General features: G+C 42.4%; 1 protein-coding gene across 2 annotated transcripts in view; it reads left to right on the forward strand.

Moving 5' to 3' along the window:
- The window catches only part of LOC143930016 (natural killer cells antigen CD94-like), a 131,117-nt gene that overhangs the window by 15,071 nt on the left and 95,896 nt on the right, over positions 1-20,150 (forward strand). For both annotated transcript variants that reach the window (XM_077453920.1, XM_077453921.1), the window contains exon 3: positions 18,160-18,261. In XM_077453920.1, the coding sequence (XP_077310046.1) occupies positions 18,160-18,261 (102 nt within the window). The remainder of the gene's footprint in view (positions 1-18,159; positions 18,262-20,150) is intronic.

A 20,150-nucleotide genomic window follows, 5' to 3' on the forward strand; every position in this document is an offset into this window, starting at 1 on the left:
CCCTTTCTCTCTCTCTTACCCCCCACCTACCTCTCTCACCCCTTCCTCAACCCCCATCTTCCCCTCTCTCTCTCTCTCTTTCTCTCTCTCTCCTCCCCATTTACACCTGAGACCATGTAACATTAACGAGTCACATTGTCAGAATGTTTATACTGAAATATTAAAATAGTATTGCAATTATGAAAATATGAAAATCTTTGATTTGGGAGATTTACAATTTGCTACCAATACAAACAAGAAATGTAAGTTTGTTTATCTGTGTTATTTTGAAGACAAGTGATACAAATGATGTTGCTTAAAAATATATATTTATTAACTATAATACAGTTCAAAATAATACCAGGTATATTTTGTGATAAAACAAATAAAATGATATATAAATGTATACTTCTACATATCAGAGATACAGTAAATGATGGTTAAAATAATATTCATATTCCCTTTTTTTTTTTTTTTTTTTTTTTAAGTTATTTTTATTAGGTTTTAGACAAACCGACAAACAGAAAAACACAAACAACAAAATACAAAAAAAAAACAGTAATAGTGCCAGTCAGTCTGGTCGTACAGGGGGTATACAACTTTAGGCAGTATACTCAATCTTATGAAATTACACAGACATCAGTGCAAAAGATTTAACATGGGCATAATGGTACAAAGTGCAAATATGATCAAGTCAGGGCAAGAGCGTGTAACCAATTATTAGAAACCTTTGGGGCACAGCACATCAATGGACAACTGAGGGTGGTATAATCAACGCTGGGATATGGTTAGCGGGCTAGCCAACCATCTAACCAAAATTTTGTGAAAGGTTTTGTTCCTTTTTCAAAAGTCAGTTTATAAAGTGGGATAGAGTCATTAATAAGTTTTATCCAGAAGGATTTCAGAGGGGTCTGTGCACCCTTCCAGGACATTAGAATAGTTTTCTGGCATAAAAATGGAGTATGCGGAGCAGTCTCTGGGCATGGGACGATATGGGTAAATCAGCAAAGACACCTAAAAGGCAATTCTTGGGGTGGAGTACATTTGGGAGACCCAATGCCAGTGAGGTGAAAGCACCCACTTCTTTCCAGAAATCCTGTACCATTGGGCATGCCCAAAAGCAATGTAGAAAGTCGGCCTCCTGGCCACAGCCACGAAAACAGGCAGCTGAGGGCAAGAGACCCATCTTGTGCAGTCTGGCTGGGGTGAGGTGGGTCTGATGAAAGATCTTAATCTGAATGATGCGGTCCCTGGAGGCAATAACAGAGGTTTTATATGTATTACTGAATTCTGACCAATCTTCGTCCATCAAAGACATGTCCAGAGATGTCCATTTCACTTGTGCCTTATGAAACCTGGGGTTGAAGTCAGACATTAAGGCTGCATAGTAGGTGGAAACTAATTTAGTGGGGTCTGGTTGTCTGAGTAGTTTTTCCAATGGGGGCAAGCCAGTGGGGTCATCCAGGGAGCCAAACTGTGCGTGGATCGCATGCCTGAGCTGGTAGTAGTAGAATAGGTACGATCTTGGTAAGTCAAAGTCTAAGCGTAACTGGTAGAAGGTTTTAACTGGCAGCCGCAGTGTCTCAAGTGCCACTTTGGGGGGACCACCCTTCCACAGGAAAGTTTTGCATATTGTGTCTATTTGTTAAAAAGTGGATTTCGGTGTTCTGCATGGAGAGTTAGCAAGGATGTAGAGAAGTCTCAGTAAATATATCATTTTGAGTACATTGGCCCTTCCCATAAGGTCTAGTAGCAGGTCCATCCACTGCCTGGTCTGCTTCTGAAGGTGGGCCAGGAGGGGATCCAAGTTGTTAGTGGTATATAGGGATAGAGGGGTCTGCACTAACATCCCGAGGTACCTAAAGGAGGACACCACTTTGAGCTTGGATTCAGGGTGTATCCGGGGGGGAACAGTCACGTCCAAAAGGGAAAAGGCTGAATCACAATTCACCCGGAAGCCAGAATAGTCTCCGAAGGTAGTGACCTCTTCCAACAGGGCCCGCAGTGACCCATCAGTGTCAGCCAGGTACACCAATGTGTCATCCGTGTAGAGTAAAATGTGTTCCTCTATATTAGCAATTGGGAGTCCCTTAATTAGAGGGGAAGAGGGGACACGAATTGCCAATGGTTCCATGGCCAAGGCAAACAAGAGGGATGACAACAGGCACCCCTGTCAAGTGCCTCTGGTAATTTGGAAGGGGTCGGTAATAGTGGAATTGACTCAGATCCGGGCCACCAGGGAGGTGTAAAGGAGTTTTATCCATGCTACAATACGGGGCCAAAGCCATACATTTGTAATACCTGAAAGAGGTATGGCCATTCCACACTGTCAAAGGCCTTGCAGGTGTCCAAAGACACAATGGCACGGGTGGGAGGGCAATCATGTGGGTACTGCAGGTTGTGGAACAACCTGCGGATATTCATCCTGGTGGACCTGCCGGGAATAAAGCCCCCTTGGTCACTGTTGACCAGGGACGTATAATTTCAAAGTTATTCTCGCACTACCGTGTGATGAAATAATATGTGAATCCAGGGAGGGGGGAGGGGGAGGGGGGGATTGAGAGGGGAGAGGTAATATGAGGAAAGGGAGGAAAACGAGAGGATAAAGGTAGTAAAGGTAAAGCTGCAGCAAACACCTGTGTGGGTCAAACCGTGTACACAAAATGTATATTATAGCAGAGAATGGTGTTGCCCTGCTTAGAGGGGATAGAGCTACTAAAAAACAGTAATATGCTATTTATCTTATGTAAATAAACCATAGATAAATCTACCATAAAAATGTGTAAAACCAAAAGTGTACAAACCAACAACAATTAGAAAATTTAAGATAACTGATGGTGATAATCTTCAATCTTAAAGTGAATAGATCCTATAGGCAATAATCCTTATATCTATCTGGTGATATTAAAGTGCTCCGTGCAAAACGAAGCCAACATATATCTCAATGTACATCTCATATATCTGAATGTGAAAAAAAAAAAAGGTACAGAGTGTGTATATATATATATATATATATATATATATATATATATATATATTGTGAGGGGTTAGCTCGGCAGCGGGTGTGTGTGACCCCCTGGATAGGTTCACAACACAAAATCAGGCACAGCAGACAGCGTTGTAGGTGCAAAAAAACAAAAGATGCGGTTTATTTATGCTACATGCAGTGAAACATATAACAGCCAAACAAAAATAAAACATGAAAATAAATCCTGGTCAGCTTGACCTCTAATTACACACTTAGATTCCCTGTCTAACAACTGAGTGCAGCCTTGTGCTGCACCAGTCCCTGTCTCTGTTGTAGAGGTTTGCCACACAGGCGTTAACTCACCGCACAGAACAGGTATCACACTCCCCAGTCTATACACACAAAACTGGTTCCAGGATGAAGCATCTCCCTAAGCATGCTGGTTTTTTTTGTAGAGGTCTTAATGAGCCCACTTACTTCAGCTGGGCTCTTTAACTCTTTCCCTTTAATTGTAAAAGTCTGCATAAAGCCTGAATCTAGGGCACACATATTTCCCATCCTGGATACAACCAGGTGACTTTACCTGCATGCTGCCACATACCCCCCCCCCTCTTGTTTCAACCTTGGGGTTGTAACACAAGCATTCAGACACGCATGTATCCGAGACAAAGCATCCACATTCCCCATTTTAACACCAGGGCGATGCTTAACTGTAAAGTTAAATTCTTGTAGGGCCAGGAACCACCTATTTACCCTTCTATTGGTCTCCTTGTTCTGAGCCATCCACTTTAAAGGAGCGTGATCAGTCACCAGGTCAAAGTGCCTACCTAGCAGATCGTACCGAAGGGAATCTAGAGCCCACTTCACTGCTAAACATTCCTTCTCAATCGTGGCGTAATTTACCTCATGGGACTTCAACTTCCTGCTGAGGTAAATGACTGGGTGCTCTTCCCCGTTCCAGACCTGGGATAACACTGCTCCTAACCCAACGTCTGATGCATCAGTTTGTACAACAAAGTCCTTAGAGAAGTCTGGTGAGTACAACACTGGCTGGCTACATAAGGCTGTTTTTAAGGACTGAAATGCTTCTTCAGCCTCTGGGGACCATTTAACCATAACAGACTCTTTCCCTTTTGTCAGGTTGGTGAGGGGCACAGCCTGAGAAGCAAAATGGGGAATGAATCATCGATAATAGCCATCGATTCCCAGAAAGGCTCGTACCTGTTTCTTGCTGTTGGGACGTGGCCAACTCTGTATGGCCTCGACTTTATTGACTTGGGGTTTTATCACCCCCCTCCCAATAGTGTACCCAAGATATTTGGCCTCCTCCTGTCCAATGGTACACTTCTTTGGATTGGCCGTAAACCCAGCTTCCCGGATAGAGTCTAGGACTGCTTGTACTTTTGGCAAATGTGAGACCCAGTCTGTGCTATGGATAATCACATCATCCAGGTAAGCTGCAGCATATTTCTGATGGGGCCTCAGAATCTTATCCATTTTCCGCTGGAATGTTGCCGGTGCATTCTGTAACCCAAACGGCATTCTCTTATATTGGAATGCCCCATCTGGGTTTACAAACGCAGTTTTCTCCTTGGCCGACTCGGCCAGGGGAATTTGCCAATACCCTTTGGTGAGATCAAGAGTTGTCATATATCGGGCTGTTCCCAGCCGGTCAATCAACTCATCTATACGCGGCATGGGGTAGGTGTCAAATTTTGTAACTTTATTTAATTGTCGAAAATCATTACAAAACCGCCAGCTCCCATCAGGTTTGGGCACTAGTACGATAGGACTGGACCAGTCACTCTGGGACTCCTCTATCACACCCAATTCCAGCATCCTTTGAACCTCCCCACGTATTGCCTCCCGTCGGGCCTCTGGTATTCTATAAGGTTTTAGTTTTACCCTTTCTCCTGGCGGGGTGATAATGTCATGCTCTACGCCAGATGTTTGTCCTGGAAGCTCAGAGAAAATTTCTTTGTTACGAAGTACAAACTCTTTAACCTCCTGTTGTTGGGGTTTCGATAAGGTGTCTGCTATTCCAACCTCAGGAACTAAGCAATCAGGCTGTACTTGTGACAAAGTCTCTGCGACTAGGGATTCCCTATCCCTCCAGGCTTTCAGCAGATTGACTGTGATAGATCTGCTCCGGCTTTCGCCTTCCTGGCTGTCTAACCCTGTAGTTCACCTCACAAATTTTTTCAATTACTTCATATGGACCTTGCCATTTGGCCAGAAATTTGCTTTCAACCATAGGGACTAGCACCAAGACCCTATCCCCCGGGGAAAAAGTACGGGTCTTGGCCCCACGGTTGTACACTCTCTGCTGTGCTAACTGCGCTTGGGTCAAATGTTCCTTTACGATTGGCATTACCTGTGCAATTCTATCTTGCATCAGGGCGACATGCTCAATCACGCTCCTGTGAGGAGAACTCTCATTTTCCCAAGTTTCCTTGGTGATATCCAGCAGCCCTCTTGGGTGTCTCCCATAGAGCAACTCGAAGGGTGAGAAACCCATAGAGGATTGGGGTACCTCCCTAATGGCAAAATTCAGATAGGGTATTAGACAGTCCCAATTCTTTCCATCTCTATCCACCACCTTCTTTAACATTTGTTTTAGGGTTTTGTTGAATCTTTCAACCAACCCATCTGTTTGGGGGTGATACACAGATGTACGCAATTGCGTCACTTTGTACAACTTGCATAATTCTTTCATAACCCGGGACATAAAGGGTGTACCTTGGTCCGTAAGCAGTTCCTTACAAATACCCACGCGGCTAAAAACAAGAGATAGCTCTTTGGCTATGGTTTTGGCCGAGGTATTTCGAAGAGGAATTGCTTCCGGATAACGGGTGGCATAGTCCAATATAACCAAAATGTACTGATGCCCCCTGGAGGACTTCATTATCGGACCTACCAAATCCATTGCGATCCTTTCAAAGGGGACCTCAATGATAGGAAGAGGTACCAGCGGGTTACGGAAATGTGGCATAGGTGCCGACTGACACACAGGGCAGGAGGAACAATAATTTTCTATTTCCTTCATGACCCCAGGCCAATAGAATCTCTGCAATATCCTCTCTCTGGTTTTCTCTGTCCCCAGATGACCTCCCAGAATGTGCCCATGGGCCAATTCTAACACCAACTTCCTGTAAGGTTTGGGCACTACAAGTTGCTCAATGGTTTCTTCTGCTCTTTGAGCCACTCGATACAGCAGGTCCCTTTCCATAGGGAAGTAAGGATAAGTGCAAGTCTTATCTGGGTTCACTAACTCGCCATCTATTTTCACCACATTTTCCCGTGCCTTTATTAGGGTGGGGTCTTTTAACTGTTCTGTGGCAAAATTTTCCCTGTGAACCTCAAGATCCGAAAACTCCACAGACGGCATGTTTTCATCTGAGGATGTTGGCTCCTCCCCAGTTTCTCGAGTTTCCCCCGCCAATACCGACAAGGGAAATTCAGGAGAGTCCTCCCCACTCCCAGAGGAATTCTGGTCATCTTCCTGGTTTATAGGGGCAACAGTGGGGGGCTCAGGACAATCCCAGAGTTCCTAGAATTTTGGAAAATCCCTTCCCACAATAGCATCATGTGGGAAGTGAGACACTAACCCCACCTGAATGAATGAATGAATGAAATACTTGTATAGCGCACAATGCGAACTGAATCGCCTCTAGGCGCTGTCTAGGCACCTGATGATAGAGGTTACCTTTGGGGGTCTCAAAAAACACTGAAGTTACAGGATACTCTCGGGTGTCCCCATGCACACAAATAACAGCCACCCTGTTCTTCCCAGAGATCTCTGTAGTAACTAATTCAGCTTTTATCAATGTTACCAGGCTACCTGAATCCAGCAACACATCAACATTTCTACCATTAATACACATTTTACATAAATGTTTCTCAGGTCCCCGAATGGCAGTGCATGCAACTGTCGCAAACAGCGACTGACGTCTCTCCCTTATAAAGTCACATTGCATAGGCTCATCCACAACTGGGCAATTGGCTGCAATATGTCCCTCTTGGCGGCAGCGGTAGCAAATAATCTTTTTCGCTGCCTCTTGCAGCATGGGCTTCCTGGGCTGCTCCCGCCAGACCTTAGGTAGAACTCCCACCCTCTCACTCTCTCCACCCTCACCCCTTGGAGTCATCTTACCCGCCACTGGGGATGATCTGGTCTTAGGGTAGAAAGTCCGTGAGTCCCTGGAAGAGGTGGTCAGGTTCTCTGTAGCCAAGTACCTCTCAACCAGATCCACAAGTTTATCTGCATTTTCTGGGTCTCCATGGCTTACCCATTTTTGGATGGCAGTAGGAAGAGCTCTCAGGAAACGATCCATGACAACACGTTCCACAATGTTTGGTGCGGTCAAAGTCTCTGGCTGCAGCCACTTCCTGCTCAGGTGAATGAGATCATACATTTGAGACCTGGGAGGTTTTCCAACCTGAAAAGTCCAATTATGCACACGCTGAGCCCGGACGGCCAGGGTGACACCCAGCCGTGCCAATATTTCTGTTTTTAGCACCACATAGTCTTTTGCTTGGTCAGGCTCTAGGTCATAATAAGCTTTCTGCGATTCCCCAGTTAACAGAGGGGCCACCAGTCCAGCCCATTGCTCCTTAGGCCACTTTTCCCTTTCAGCAGTCCTTTCAAATGTGGTCAAAAACACCTCCGGATCATCCTCTCCAGTCATTTTCGTCAGTAAACGGCTCACACCAAAGGATGCGGTATTATTGTAACCACTTGCTTCATTGGTCTGCGGACGTTGCTGTATTAATGTCTCTATTTTCTGTTGAAAATTCTGCTCTTGCTTCTGCAACAGGTCTATGAAGTGGGCTTCAGATTGCTGCTGGGCTTGTTGCTGAGCTTCCAGACTCTGCTGCAAAGTTGCATTTATCTGCTGCTGGGCTGCAAGGCTCCTTTGTAAACCTGCATTTGTTTGCTGCTGATTGGCATTTGCTAGAGCCAGCTGTCTCAGTATCTCCTCCATGCTGGCCTTAAAAAATAAAAAAAAACTGCCAAAATTCTCCACCAACTGTGAGGGGTTAGCTCGGCAGCGGGTGTGTGTGACCCCCTGGATAGGTTCACAACACAAAATCAGGCACAGCAGACAGCGTTGTAGGTGCAAAAAAACAAAAGATGCGGTTTATTTATGCTACATGCAGTGAAACATATAACAGCCAAACAAAAATAAAACATGAAAATAAATCCTGGTCAGCCTGACCTCTAATTACACACTTAGATTCCCTGTCTAACAACTGAGTGCAGCCTTGTGCTGCACCAGTCCCTGTCTCTGTTGTAGAGGTTTGCCACACAGGCGTTAACTCACCGCACAGAACAGGTATCACACTCCCCAGTCTATACACACAAAACTGGTTCCAGGATGGAGCATCTCCCTAAGCATGCTGGGGTTTTTTGTAGAGGTCTTAATGAGCCCACTTACTTCAGCTGGGCTCTTTAACTCTTCCCCTCTAATTGTAAAAGTCTGCATAAAGCCTGAATCTAGGGCACACATATTTCCCATCCTGGATACAACCAGGTGACTTTACCTGCGTGCTGCCACAATATATATATATATATAAATCAAACAATCATGTGAAGTAATATTTAGTCCATATATATCCACCAATTGATATGGTAATCCAGTGATACTTATAGTTTGTATTTGGGAAAATTTTTCCAGGATCAATACATATATCTGCCACTAATCCTCTCATGAACCAAAAAATTTAAGATAACTGATGGTGATAATCTTCAATCTTAAAGTGAATAGATACTGTAGGCAATAATCCTTTTATCTATCTAGTGATATTAAAGTGCTCCGTGAAAAACAAAGCCGATGTAATAATATAATAAACAGGAATATAAGATGTGCAAGTCTCCTTCTAATACAGTGCTAGATATTGCTACATATATCTCAAAGTGCTCATGTGCAAAGTATGTGGGGAAAAAAACAGAGTATATATATATATATATATATATATATATATATATATATATATATATAAGAACATACATATATATATATATATATATATATATATATATAGATGTAAAAGATGAAAAAGAGTGGCTTAAATTTAAAATCGCAGATTTAGAAGACCGCTCAAGGAAGAACAATCTCAAAATCAGGGGTATCCCTGAAAATATACAGCAGTCTGATCTTAAAAAATATGCCACTGACTTATTCTCCAACTTGCTGCCAGCTATACCAGCCTTAGAGCTCACAATTGATCGCATCCATCTGATTCCGAAACCGTCATTTCTCCCTCCACAGATACCACGTGATGTACTACTTAGAGTACACTTCTACCATGTTAAAGAACAAATCCTATATAAAGTGCGACATCTAGGACAACTTCCACAACCATATAATACAATCCAGATTTTTGCTGATTTGTCTAAACATACTCTAGATATGAGAAGACAACTTTCCACGATTACAAAAGCTCTGCGTAATCATAAAATTGAATACCGTTGGAAACAACCATCTAAACTACTGATACAGAAGAACGACACCTACCATACAATAACTTCTGTGGAACAAGGCATTAAGTTACTTCACACATGGGTTATTATCCCCGAACCAACTCCACCTATCGGAGCTAAGAAGAATCCGGAGAACAATGGCATTAGCTTTTATTGACTAGATCCGGTTAAAATACAACCCTATCTATAGGAAACCGATCTATCAGCTTGCCCGCCGTGCCGTGCGATACTAAATCTTTGGAACAGCTGACCTTTGAACTAATTCCCCATTCTAATGTTGCAGTATGCATTGAAATGTTTACCACTGCAAGTTAAGTTTAATGTTTGGTTATATTTTTGTTTGTGCTTTTACTTTTATTTTTTTCTTCACAGTATCCTATACACAACTCATAGCATTCAAAGGGACAGGTATGTTGTGAACCTACAAAATTTGAATCAAAACTTTCAGTCACTAAATTTTTGGACATTCATAGTCATTTCAGACTACAGATTGTTCACATGGAAGTAGAGTTTAAAGCTATTATCAGGCTAGTATGTACTTACTTTTTCCATCTTATTAATATCCTTTTATGAGTATAAAGTTAATATCTTTAAATACTAATGGTCTTAACCATCCAGCAAAAAGAGCGTCGATGTGGCAAATGGCTAACACCCAGCGATGTCAAATATTGTGTATACAAGAAACCCATTTCAAAACAGGCGCTATTCCCACTTGCACCCATAAGAACTTTCCTCACATATTTACAGCATCAGGCCAACAGAAAAAAAGAGTAGTACTTATTGCCATACATCATTCAATTAATTTTCAATTACATGAATCTATTGTAGATACCAATGGACGACACCTTATATTATTATGTACCATTGATAATACACTTACTACATTGGTAAATGTGTATGCGCCTAATAAAAGGCAATCCCATTTTCTGAATGGCCTGATGAGAAAAATAGGTAAATGCCGAAAAGGTGCCTTAATAATTTGTGGAGACTTCAACACAATACATGAACAAGAACTAGACACTTCTAATCCCAAAACCAGAACCAACTGTGCACTTAAATTTTTTTTGAATAAAAGCGATCTCTATGATGTATGGAGATGCCATCATCCTGGAGATCGTGAATACACATATCCTTCCCTGGTACAATATACCTATACTCGTATCGATTATATTTTTCCGGATAAGTGGTTATTGCAGCCGGTGAGGGAGCCTGACATTGCACCCATCACTTGGACTGATCAGGCCCCAATTAGTATGACTATTCTACCTAAACACTCTCAAACGACCCATTTTCTATGGAGAACAAATGCATATCTTATCAAAATGCCTACCTATGCTACAGCTATACAAAACCAGATAACCGAATTCTTTAAATATAATGTGGGATCCGTGTCAGACTCCGCCACCCTATGGGGTGCTCATAAAGCATTTATTAGGGTAATCCTAATGCAACTGAATGCTCAATTCAGAAAAAATAAAACAAAACTCATTGAGAAACTTACTGCTGACGTTAAAACATTAGATTCCCAAAACCAATGTCACCCATCACAACAACTGAAAACTAAACTACAAATATTACGACAGGAACTCAGAACGACTTTATTGGATACATTTGAAAAACATACTAGAAAACTTTAAGCTAAATATTACCATACTAGCAACAAAGCAGGAAAAAACATGGCACTTCGGATCAAAGGCAGATATTCCAAGTCAAAGATTCCATATCTATACCACCCTATTACTAGAGAAAAATTGCAAGACCCCCATGACATGGCAAATGCATTTACCTGTTTTTATAGCTCCCTTTACAATCTTAAAGATGATTCTCAAACTCCCACACCTACCCCAAAGATAATAAGTGATTTCTTAGATACTATTAGTCTCCCATCATTAACTACTGATCAAATCTCTGATCTTAATGTCCCATTTTCAGTGGAAGAAATTGCTAGAACTATAGACTCCCTGCCCAACAATAAATCTCCGGGCCCAGACGGAATGATAGGAGAATACTATAAATTACTTTGAGATATACTGGCTCCCCACTTATGCTCACTTTTTAACGAAGCGGCATCCAAATCAGAATTTCTGGCTGAGATGCTTCAGGCCTTGATCATAACACTGCCGAAACCAGGCAAAGATCCCAACGCTCCCCAAAATTTCAGACCGATTTTATTATTGAACATTGACATCAAAATATACGCCAAAGCAATAGCGAATCGACTGATGAACTACATACCAGACCTCATTCACAAAGATCAATCTGGCATTACTAAAGGTCGACAATCTTCAGATGCAACAAGACGTCTGATTGATATTATACACTTCACTGAGACACATCAAACGCTTTCTCTGCTCCTTTCTTTGGATGCAGAGAAGGCGTTTGATAGGGTCCATTGGGGCTATTTACAGTCAGTGCTTTTAAAATTCGGCTTTCATGGAAATATTTTATCGGCAATTTTTGCATTGTATAAGGGCACCTCAGCGAGAGTATACACAAATGATATGTCTAGGCCCTTTGGCATCTCGAATGGAACACGACAAGGTTGCCCCTTATCTCCTTTAATATTTAATTTAGCCATCGAACCTCTAGCAGAACGTATACGATCTGACACAAAACTATCTGGTATAAAAATTGGGCAAATAGATAATAAAATAAGTCTGTTCGCAGATGACATAGTGCTTATAGTGCCTGATCCTATTTCATCTCTCCCGAATCTCCAAAATATACTAACGACATTTGGAGCAGCATCATATTATAAAATCAATTAAACCAAGTCCCATATTTTAGACCTAGGATTAGATAACACAACCAGGCAGTTATTGTCTAATAAATACCCCTACCACTGGAAAGATGAGGGGATTTCTTACCTAGGAATCACTCTCACTATCAAAACAAAACAGTTATTTAAAACAAACTTTTTACCATTTAAGAAACATTTTGAAACAGATCTGACAACACTTAGTAAATTCGAATTTACATGGGCTGGTCGCCTGGCAGCTTTCAAAATGATGACCTTACCAAAATTATTATATCAACTCAGGTCCCTTCCAATATGTATCCCTAAATACTACTTTAAATCCTTACAAAGCAGTTTGGGAAAATATCTATGGAATGGCAAAAAATCCCGTTGCACATACCATATACTAATTAAACATAGAAATATAGGTGGTGCGACCGTACCTGATCTACAGGATTATTATGACGCAACTCTTTTGACCCAATTGCAAGAATGGTTCTTGCCTACTCCTAAAACTTTATGGGGACAAATTGAGAAAGACATCACACGACAGCCTAATATGCAATTCTGGTTACTTAGTAGGAAAATTAAGTCCACAATTACAGCTCAATACCCACCAACGGTGAAAGGGACGCTACACTCTTGGCAGAGAATCATCACATACAAATGGGATAAAACTCCAATCACGGTGTTAAACCCTCCTCTAACAATCATACCAACATTAATTCCTGGCATACAAATACACGACTGGAATTTGGGTCGGGATATCAAACTTGGTTCCTTCTTCCAACAGGGCTCATTAAAGTATTTTTCTCAGTTAAGTAATGAATTACAGCTTCCGAAATCTGAGCGATCTACATATATTCAAATAGAAAAGTGTCTGCTACACAATCCACAACTCAGAGCTTCAATCCCGGTTAAAATATGGTCTTTCCTCAATAACCATGCCACCTCACAGACAGGAGTAGCTACAATATACCCAATTCTAGGGGGAAAAAACATACCCAGCAAACTACCTTCCTTCCTTAAATGGGAACAAGATTTGGGGCAAGACTTTTCAATTAAACAATGGATGGCTTCCCTACGAAGCATATATAGGACCACTGCATGTGTTACACTATGGGAATTGGCACAAAAAATTGTTCAAAGACAATACCTGACTCCACATATCCTAGCAAAATTTAAGGGGAACTCGTCACCTAATTGCTGGAGAAATTGTACCTAATTGGGGACCCTATTTCATATTATGTGGGACTGCCCAAGCTTACATAACTACTGGCAGGCAATCTCCCATTTACTCACTTCCGTAACAGGTATTGTCCTTCAACTTTCACCAGAACTAGCCATTCTGAATATGAATTTACATACGATTCCCAAACAATATCGTAAAGTAGTAACACATATACTTTTAGCTGCGAGACTATCCATAACTAGAAAATGGAAAACTGACTCTCTTCCTACTATGACAGACGTTATAGAATTAACCCAACTCCATCACTCCTACGAATTGTTATTTCCTAATGACAAATCCCTATATATTAAGGAACAACAACTATGGGAACCTTGGAGTACATGGTACAAAAATTATACTTCCACAATTTAGATAATGCTGATTCTTTAATCATATCGAAGAAAGAACTCCTGTGCGTTTTAATATTTTTTGGATGGCTTTAAAAATAATTTCATAGCAAAATGACAAATATATCACATGTCTGTTTATCTGAATTGAGCTGCAGAGTAAGAATAGTTCTTTATTTTGCTTCATAAAAGATAACTACTGTGTTTGATTTTCCTTTAAGATGTTGGCCTAGGTACTCCAGGACACAGATAGATCCCTGTGAGGGGTGTCTTGGGGTCCAGAAGTGGCCGTTATCCATATCGCTATTTATAAATCTTACAATAATTATATTACAGACTTTATTATACAAGTTCTAAGAGACTTAGGCCGCGTACACACGGGCGGACTGTCTGGCCAACTAAGTCCGTCAGACAATCCGACAGACAGTCCGTCCTACTTTTGAATGAACGGACTTGACCACACACGATGAACAGACAGTCCGTTGAAAGCTTGCGCGATGACGTGTACAGCACGTACGACGGGACTAGAAATACGACGTCCAATACACTGCAATGCAACCTTCGGCCGTGTAAATCCTTTCTGAGCATGCGCCATACTTAGTCCGTCCAACTTGCCTACTCACGAGCGGACTGTCCGCTGAAACCAAAGTTGGACGGACAATATTACGGAAATTCCGAAAGACTTAGTCCGCCAGACTGTCCGCTGAAAAAGTCCGCTGAAGCCCACACAAGAGCGGACTGTCCGCTGAAACACGTTTCAGCGGACCAAGTCCGTCAGACAGTCCGTCCGTGTGTACGCGGCCTTACTCTTGTTCGAGTCCCTTTATGACTATGAATATTAGATACTTGGGAATACTACTTTATTCTTTATTGTGGACTATTTGTTACTATGCTATATTGTGCTGAGAAAACCCTGTCACTACATTATACTGTGTTATGTTACTTTTGTTACTATATATTGTTTTTTTTTTGTAACCCTTGTTGTAACTAACTCTGCTAAAAATCTCAATAAAAACATTTGAAAAGAGGTAACCGCATATAAGTATACTGGCTATTCCCCTTCTTTTTCTTCTCCTTGTCCTTGGTAATGAATAAACCTGGACCCTCAGGGTGGGCTATATCCTGCCTTTGTTTCTAAGCAGCAGCAGGAACAGCTCAAAGGAAGGAGGAGTGCCACATGGTGTAGTATGTTTTAGATCCACAAATGCGTTTATTAGTAAAAAAGGTACTCACATAAAAACAAACCAGCAGTGCCTATCTCCGACGAGCGCCAAGCTCGTATTGCCTGTATCAGTTTAGAACGCCTATCTCGTCCCGCCTATCCCGTCCCAGGGACGTAACTACGCTATTTAAACGATTGGCTATTATTTTGGCCAGAATCTTAACGTCCACGTTAATAAGTGAAATTGGACGATAAGATTCGCATTTAAGTGCATCTTTACGGGGTTTCAATAAAAGTATAATCAAAGCCTCCCGCATCGATGGGGGAAGAGTTCCAATGTCCAGGGCTTTGTTATAGGTCCTTAAGAGGAAAGGGTGCACAAGATCTTTAAATTTCATGTACCATTCGGTCGGGAAACTGTCCAGGCCGGGGGTTTTATGTGCAGGCATTTGTGAAATGGCCGCAGTAATTTCTTCAGTCATAATAGGCTCCTCCAATGCATCTCACCCCTCATTTGATAAGGAGGGGAGAGATATGTCAGCCAAATATTCATTCAATTGGGATTCATCATATGGAAATTAAAAAATGTGTTGGAAAGACGTATGTATCACAGGGTAACAACTGCGAACACACCTAATTTAATGTGCCATCATCCCGATATGAATTATCTCTGGGATTCATCATAGTCAACCCCAAATGTATACAGGTCTTTGTAAAAACATAACCTGGGAAATATCCTTCTTATCACTGATGGTACCCTGTGCAGTGCTAATACGTGGAATGGAAATGGGAGAATGGTCAGGCTTAGTCGGGTATGCCAAGAGACACCCAGCTTTGTTACCATGTTCAAATGATTTTTGAGTAACCTGCAGCATGCGTTTCGGTGTGAGATCTAGCAGACAGAGTTCATACTCCCTGCGGCTCCATAGCCATGCCTCCCGTGTGTCGGAGGCAGGGCTAGAGGCATAAGCAGACTCTGCATGAGCCATAAAAAAAAGGGAGTGGGGAAAAAAAACAATGGGAGAAAGGGGAAAGAAAACCATCAACAAAATCCCATAAAACCTTAGCCTCCCTCCCCGCTCGACCATCCCAAACAGCGGCAAGCCTTGGATCCCAAACCAACAGACCGTCCCGACCGTACCTCGTGGGGGTCAAAAAAGAAAAAAACTGTCCTGTGGCCACGCCACTACCTGGTGTGGGGGTAAAGTGGATTCAGGTGGGGGGGCTCCCAACCAATGCGTTTTAGGGGGACAAAGCATGTCCTGTTGGAAGATGTATGGCCTTGTTAGCCTTGGGGGAGAGTTCAGGATCTGGTGGTTTCCCCTTCAGATAATTCAGGATGGCAAGTTATGCAGATGAAATAATGTTCATAAAAGGGGAGGAGACCTGGAGGGGCAAATAGGTAAGTCACAGTAACCTGTTCTCCAAGCTAAGAGTGCAGTCCGGCCAAGGGGATAAAGTGGTAGAAGGAAAGAAAAAAAAATCAAACATTGTAGATTACCACAGAGGTGCAGGATACACTCAGGGATGCACAAGGCAGTAATTAGGTGATTCCTCGGTTCAGTGGCATTGTCAGTTCCGTCTCTGCCTGCGGACAGTACCATAGTGGTCATTCAGCCATGCCATGGCTTCCTTAGGGCTGATATAAAAATGAGCCTTACCATCATGAATAATGCTCAGTTTGGCAGGAAACAGCATGGCATAGGGCAGACCTTCTGTACGCAGGCGGGTTTTTACTGCCGAGAAGGAGATGCGTTGGCGTTGAACTTCATCAGAAAAGTCAGGATAGACAGATATACTGTTACCGTTGTACTTAAGCGGGCCTTTTTCACGTGCAAGATGGAGAATAGCGACTCCATCCTGAAAGTTGAAGATGCGTGCAATAATAGAGCGTGGCGGGGCTCCCTCAGGAGGGGGGCGAGTGGGTGTAAGGTGTGCGCATTCTATAACATGGGAGAACGAGGGCGAATCTGACCCAAAAATGTTTCGTATCCAGGAGTAAAGGAATTTTTCAAGTTGAGGGCCCTCCGATCGCTCTAGGAACCCCACAAATCTAAGATTGTTCCTGCAAGAACGATTTTCCAAATCATTGATTTTTGCACGGAGTACTGCCATCTCACTGGTAGTATTTCGCAGGTTAACTGTCAGGGGATTTACAGTGTCCTCCAGACTGCTAATGCGTTCCTCTGCATCTCCGGTTCTATCCTGGAGGTTCTGGACATCTTGTTTTAATAGTGAAAAGTCCATGCGGATAGGGGCTATCTGTGTGGAGAGGGAGGCCTTGCAGTCTTGAATAGCCAGCATAATGGTGGACAGTGTAGGCTCAGCAGGGGGAGAATCCTCAGCCTGCATGCTCTCATTAACATGCTGGGGGGTTGATGACAGCAAAGGGTCTGTTTGTGTGTGGAAAATGGCTGGAATTGAAGCACTCACCCCTTTAGCTGTACTCCGGTCTGCAGAGGAGGAGGCCTGCAGCGCGTCTGTGTGTTCTGCATGTGTCTCAGTGTCACCTTGTCTCCGCAATCGTGCCAGTTGTTCCGTCGTGGATGGGGACCAAGGCGGCCCATATTTCACCATGTCAGGCAGCCTGCTAGATGCCCACATCTGTGGGGGACAGATCGGTGCCACTGGCGAGGAAATAGGACCCAGGATAAGGGAAAGATGGTAGTTGGTAGCCGGCTCTTCTCATGTCCAATATATATGAATATAAAAAATCATATAATAGGCGACTTTATATATATATATATATATATATATATATATATATATATATTCTTTTAACCCCAAATGTTCTGACAACATGACACCAGGGAGGGAAAATGGCTAGTTGGGCCCAATTTGGACATTTTCACTTAGGGTTGTACTGACTTTTGTTGCCAGCGTTTGGACATTAATGGCTGTGTGTTGAGTTATTTTGAGGGGACAGCAAATTTACACTGTTATACAAGCTGTACACTCACTACTTTACATTGTAGACAAGTGTCATTTCTTCAGTGTTGTCACATGAAAAGATAGAAGAAAAGATTTACAAAAATCTGAGGGGTGTACTCACTTTTGCACTTTTGTGAGATACTGTATATATTTGGAGCACTGCATTGCTATTCAAATTGTGGAATTCAGTTCTCTCATTGGTATGACCAGCTAAAGAAATACACGGATGACCTCCTTACTCCAACAATGTTACATGAAATGTGCCATAATGCCACACTAATACAGTATATTCATATACATTTTATTATTAATCACTACAGATAATAACATAAGGAACCTCTGGCGGCCTTCCTGGAAAGGGGTCATTATAATCCTCCTTGTGGGATCCAGTATCATCCTCATCCGCATCATTGGAGTGCTGGGTAAGTAATGTCCTTAAAGCATAACTATGGTCAAAATGTAAATTCAGATCTTCATTTCCATATTGAATTTCAATTATTTCTAGCCTACTCTAATCTGATCTGAATGATCTTGAAGTTTGTAAATTTACTTTGTGAAGCTCCCCACATATTGACTTCTGTGACACATACGATTTACTGAAGGCAGTTGCTCTGGATCTGAGGGGAACATGCAAGGAAAATTTTAAACAAAAAGCATTTTTTGCTTGCACATGATTGGATGATAGAAATCTGCTTCCCCTCATTTTAGCACTCCCCCTCAGATCTAGAGCAACTGCACTTGTAGTGCACAGTACAGTATAACCTTGGATTATGAGCATAATCCTTGCCAGGAGGATGCTTGTAATCCAAAGCACTCGCATATGAAAGCGAGTTCCCCCATAGAAGTCAATGGAAACAAAGATAATTAATTCCACATTGACTTCTATTGTATGCAGTACTGCATGTGGCCAGAGGTGGTGGGCGGAGAGACTCTGAAATACTCGGAGACCGTTCAGAGCCACTCGGATGCACTCGGAAAGCCTTGGTTGGGTTGGTGCGCTGTGATTATTCTGGGTGTTCCCACCTTTGATCTTTTTTTCACTTGATTTAAATCTAACTATTGTTTGTATTGCTATTGCAATGTTGATCTTATAAGACAAAAGTATATGTTGCAATCTCAGAACTTTTCATCCACTTGCCACACACTTGTGTTACTTTTACTGCAAGAAGGCGGTAACAACAGGCTTAACGACACCGCCATGGCATGATGTGATTACTATGACCAATAACAGCAATCACATGATTGCAATGTAAACAAAACCGTCATTAATGGTTTCCATTCATGACTGCTTGCTTACTATTGTGATGCTATGTTTGGTCCATAGCTATCACATAGTATCTGGCACCCTATGCCTAGTGATTAGATGTAGCCAATCACAGATCACAATAGTAAGCAAGCTGTCATGAATGAAACCATATAACTGTGTCCATCACTGTTATAAGCAATAACATGGTTAAAAGAAATAAAAATAACTGACCCCCCCCCCCCCCCCCCTTGAGTAGTACAGTCATTCTACCGTATGCACCAGGGAAGAAGCCAATGAAACACAGGATACGTCAGCTCTGAAACCAGAAGTGCTGTGTCCTCCTTCATTCATCACGGGAGAGATCAGGGAATGGATCTTCCTCTATGGGAAGTTGTCCCGGGGTGCATGCACGCAAGCTAGCACGGTGGTAATATTGGGCTAGAGCTCCTCTCTGTGAGGGGAAGAAACCGCAATATAATAATGAAGCATGGACAAAGAATAACAACACACCATTCTAATATCATCCAGAGAGGTGAGGGGAACATTTCTTTATAAGAATGGTATTGGGAGGTGTCCGGAAAAAGACAAAAAAACAGACTTAAAAGTGACACTCAGCTGAAACATACTGAAAAAAAGGCGCCAGTCTCCTCAGGTAAATTTACCTCAGACAAGAAAAATAAACTGGAGCTGCCAAAAGTTATTTCTTCAGGGGACTCTGACTCTGAACTTGATTTAAAAATGCCAAACACCTCACAACAGCAGGGCCGTCTTTAAGGCAGGGCAAAATGGGCAGCTGCCCTGGGCCCTGTCCTTGTTGTGGGGCCCAAAGCAGGTGCTTCATACTTTCCAACTATCCTGGTTTAAATTCCCTTGTCCCTTGAGGTTTTAGTCCTGTGCTGTGTCCCAATATCCCAGTGTGAAGTACTGCTACTAATGCTGCTCAGCTCTGCCCTATTAGTACAGATGACTCACTTGCAACCTTGTGTTTACATGTAAATAGCGGCGCATTCATATGTAAATAGCAGTGGCATTCATATGTAAATATCGGCGGGCAGTGGCATTGAT

Source organism: Lithobates pipiens, unplaced genomic scaffold (genome assembly GCF_037356315.1).
Source record: "Lithobates pipiens isolate NorthernLeopardFrog02 unplaced genomic scaffold, aLitPip1_a1.2 Scaffold_25, whole genome shotgun sequence".
Lineage (NCBI taxonomy): Eukaryota > Metazoa > Chordata > Amphibia > Anura > Ranidae > Lithobates > Lithobates pipiens.